The 2987-nt window shown below is 42.7% G+C and overlaps 1 protein-coding gene across 1 annotated transcript; it reads left to right on the top strand.

Moving 5' to 3' along the window:
• Positions 1-883: 883 nt before the first annotated feature.
• LOC134440199 (uncharacterized) lies at positions 884-2046 on the top strand. The gene is made up of 2 exons (XM_063190173.1): positions 884-1122; positions 1212-2046. Exons 1-2 carry the CDS (start codon positions 942-944, stop codon positions 2006-2008), a joined length of 978 nt encoding a protein of 325 aa, XP_063046243.1. The 5' UTR covers positions 884-941; the 3' UTR covers positions 2009-2046.
• Positions 2047-2987: the final 941 nt, after the last annotated feature.

Here is a 2987-nt window from a genome sequence, read left to right as displayed (position 1 = left end):
ATATTTGGAGAAAAACATTTCATATGGCCGTTATTTGATTCTTGGTCAACCTTATAAGTCAAAGAGACTTTATTCATCCTTCCTCATCAATATACAAACCAACTCTCTCTCTCACACACACACACACACACACACACACACACACACACACACACACACACACACACACACACACACACACACACACACACACACACACACACACACCACACACAACACACACCACACACACACACACACACACACACACACACACACACACACACACACACACACACACACACACACACAGGGAGAGCAAGACAGATGCAGGCATTCAAACAGTCATCTAGTATGTGTGGGCAAACTCAAGTAGGTGTGCCAGAGAGTACAAAAGACTTTGAAAGCTGAAAATGAACAAGGGCCCTGTAGACATTCTCTCTCTCTCTCTCTCTCTCTCTCTCTCTCTCTCTCTCTCTCTCTCTCTCTCTCTCTCTCTCTCTCTCTCTCTCTCTCTCTCTCTCTCTCTCTCTTACACACACACACGCACACATAATAATAATAATAATAATAATAATACCATTAAAATATTATATATTTTAAATTAAAATGTATTTATTTATCTATTCATTTATTTTTTTATTTTTTTATTTTTTTATTTATCTATTCATTTATTTTTTTATTTTTTTATTTTTTTATTTTTTTATTTATCACCTCTCCATGAGTTCTATTCAGTCAACAGGAACTACACCTCCTGCAATGAGCATTCTTGGTGACATCATAATCACTAAGCAACCAAAATGTTTTCATTAGAAGGATAAGATGAGCTTTAGAATTTTAGAGGAATAGAATGTTCAAACTAGAATGTTGGCAAAATCTAATCACTTCTCACATGAGCAAGCTGAAGGCAAGTCACTTGTGGTAAACCTCTGCAATTTCTGAGCAATTTCCAAGGATTTTCAATGGCTTTTTGTCCGAAAACTTTCAACCAGAGTGGATCATGGATTGGGGCTGAACCCCATACTCGTTCTAAGCGAGTCTTTTCCCATGTCAACTCTGCTGAAGAAATGGGCATGGCCTCTCATTGGAGGCCCCAGTCTGAGCACCCATACAAATATGTGCGGGCAACACGGTTTTCTTCCAGTAAGAACATAATCTTTTATTACTTTGAATGTTGTCAATAACTTTACAGTACGTTTCATGTGATCGTAATACATAATGTATATTTGTAGGCAAGTACTGGAAGGAGTACCAAAAGCGGCAAGCTGCTCCCCAGGAGCAGCAGTACCATGGTATGACCAGCCTGCCAACCTCAGCACCTCAGACCCTGAGATTTGTGGGCAACTTGATCCACCCTCAGTCCACCAATGTCAGAGGTAGCCAGCTGGCCTCACCTGGATCTGTGGTGACTCCGATGAGGAGGAAGGACATTTCCTTTGTGGGGCCTGCTCTTCCCAACATGGCTACAGCCTGCCCATCCAATATGAACAACCTCATCCCTACATCTGATGGCACAGCTGCTTTGCTGAGCCAGCTTGGACCCCTAAAGTTTATGGGGAATCTCAATCTCTCTGCAGAGGTTCTTCATGGTCAGCAGAACATCATAGGCCTCAAGCCAGCCCAGTCGGCTGGCATCATGACCCACGGAGGACTAGCAGCTCCAAGGGTCGACGTCATGTCGTCCATGTCTGCAGCTCCTGCGAGCCTCTCCACTTGGACCTTTGGTGGAGCCCCGACTCACTCTCAGACCACTGGCTCTCACTACAGCAGAGAGGACCTTCTAAAGATGATCAATCTCCATGGTGAAATGATGGTCAAGTACAGGGAGCTGAGGGGTAAGGCTGAGAACATCGAAAAGCTGATGATGCAGCCAGTGTGCCCTACTGAGCGTCAGGAGAAGACAGAGAACAAGGCAAAGGCATTGGATGATCTCACTGGGGGTATTGTTCTTCCTGAGGATGCTATGGAGAAACTTGAGGCTATTCCTGGCATTTTGGACTTGGCAAGAGAGATGGGCTTCCTGTGTTAAAGACATTTAATTTAATTCACATTTTAAATGTCATCATGTATTATTATTATTATTAGTATCATTAATATTATTATTATTATTATTATGAATAATAAATTATATTTGTTGACTTATTTACGTGTCCTTTCAGTGTTTCTAAGTCTTAATGTCTTGTCAATTGACCCACACTTGACAAAAAGGAATGCAATGCCTGAAATTCCAGAATTGATCAAACTCCACCTAAGCAATGCTGTCATAAATAATGGACATTCAAACATTTTCAAAGTAATCAATCTCCAGTTCTCATCCACCCTACTAGGCCTGGTAGGGCACAGTATGAATCTCAATACATGTACGTACGTATACATGTATAATTCAAGCTATAGCTATTTAGTTGGAAGCATTTATTTCTACTCAATGGGCAATACTTCATCCTTGAAAGCTTTTTTACAAGGCTTGTTTTCTGTTGCCACGATGGGACATACATACAGCATAAGTACACATACTTACGATGGGGTCACACACACACACACACACACACACACACACACACACACACACACACACACACACACACACACACACACACACACACACACACACACACACACACACACACACACACACACACACACACACCCTTTATAGTATCCAAACACATATGTACGATAACAATAAAGGTACAGCACAGTACACAGGCATACACGTAACCACACACACACACACACACACACACACACACACACACACACACACACACACACACACACACACACACACACACACACACACACACACACACACACACACACACACACACACACACACACACACACACACACACACACACACACACACACACACACACACAGCAGTCATGGGTAAGCGGTTAGGGTGTCAGTCTTGTAACCCAAAGTTGCCAGTTCAACTCCCAACACGCCAGGTTGATGGTGGTGGTGGTGGTGGTGGGAGGTAATTAACCAGTGCTCTCACCCATCCT

The sequence above is a fragment of the Engraulis encrasicolus genome, chromosome 23 (assembly GCF_034702125.1).
Source record: "Engraulis encrasicolus isolate BLACKSEA-1 chromosome 23, IST_EnEncr_1.0, whole genome shotgun sequence".
Lineage (NCBI taxonomy): Eukaryota > Metazoa > Chordata > Actinopteri > Clupeiformes > Engraulidae > Engraulis > Engraulis encrasicolus.
This window is presented reverse-complemented; position numbering and strand designations above follow the sequence as displayed.

Coding starts and splice junctions, on each gene's coding strand:
- LOC134440199 (XM_063190173.1), top strand. CDS start 942: ATGGCTTTTTGTCCGAAAACTTTCAACCAGAGTGGATCATGGATTGGG. Junction 1,123..1,211: donor GGCAACACGGTTTTCTTCCA/GTAAGAACATAA, acceptor GTATATTTGTAG/GCAAGTACTGGAAGGAGTAC.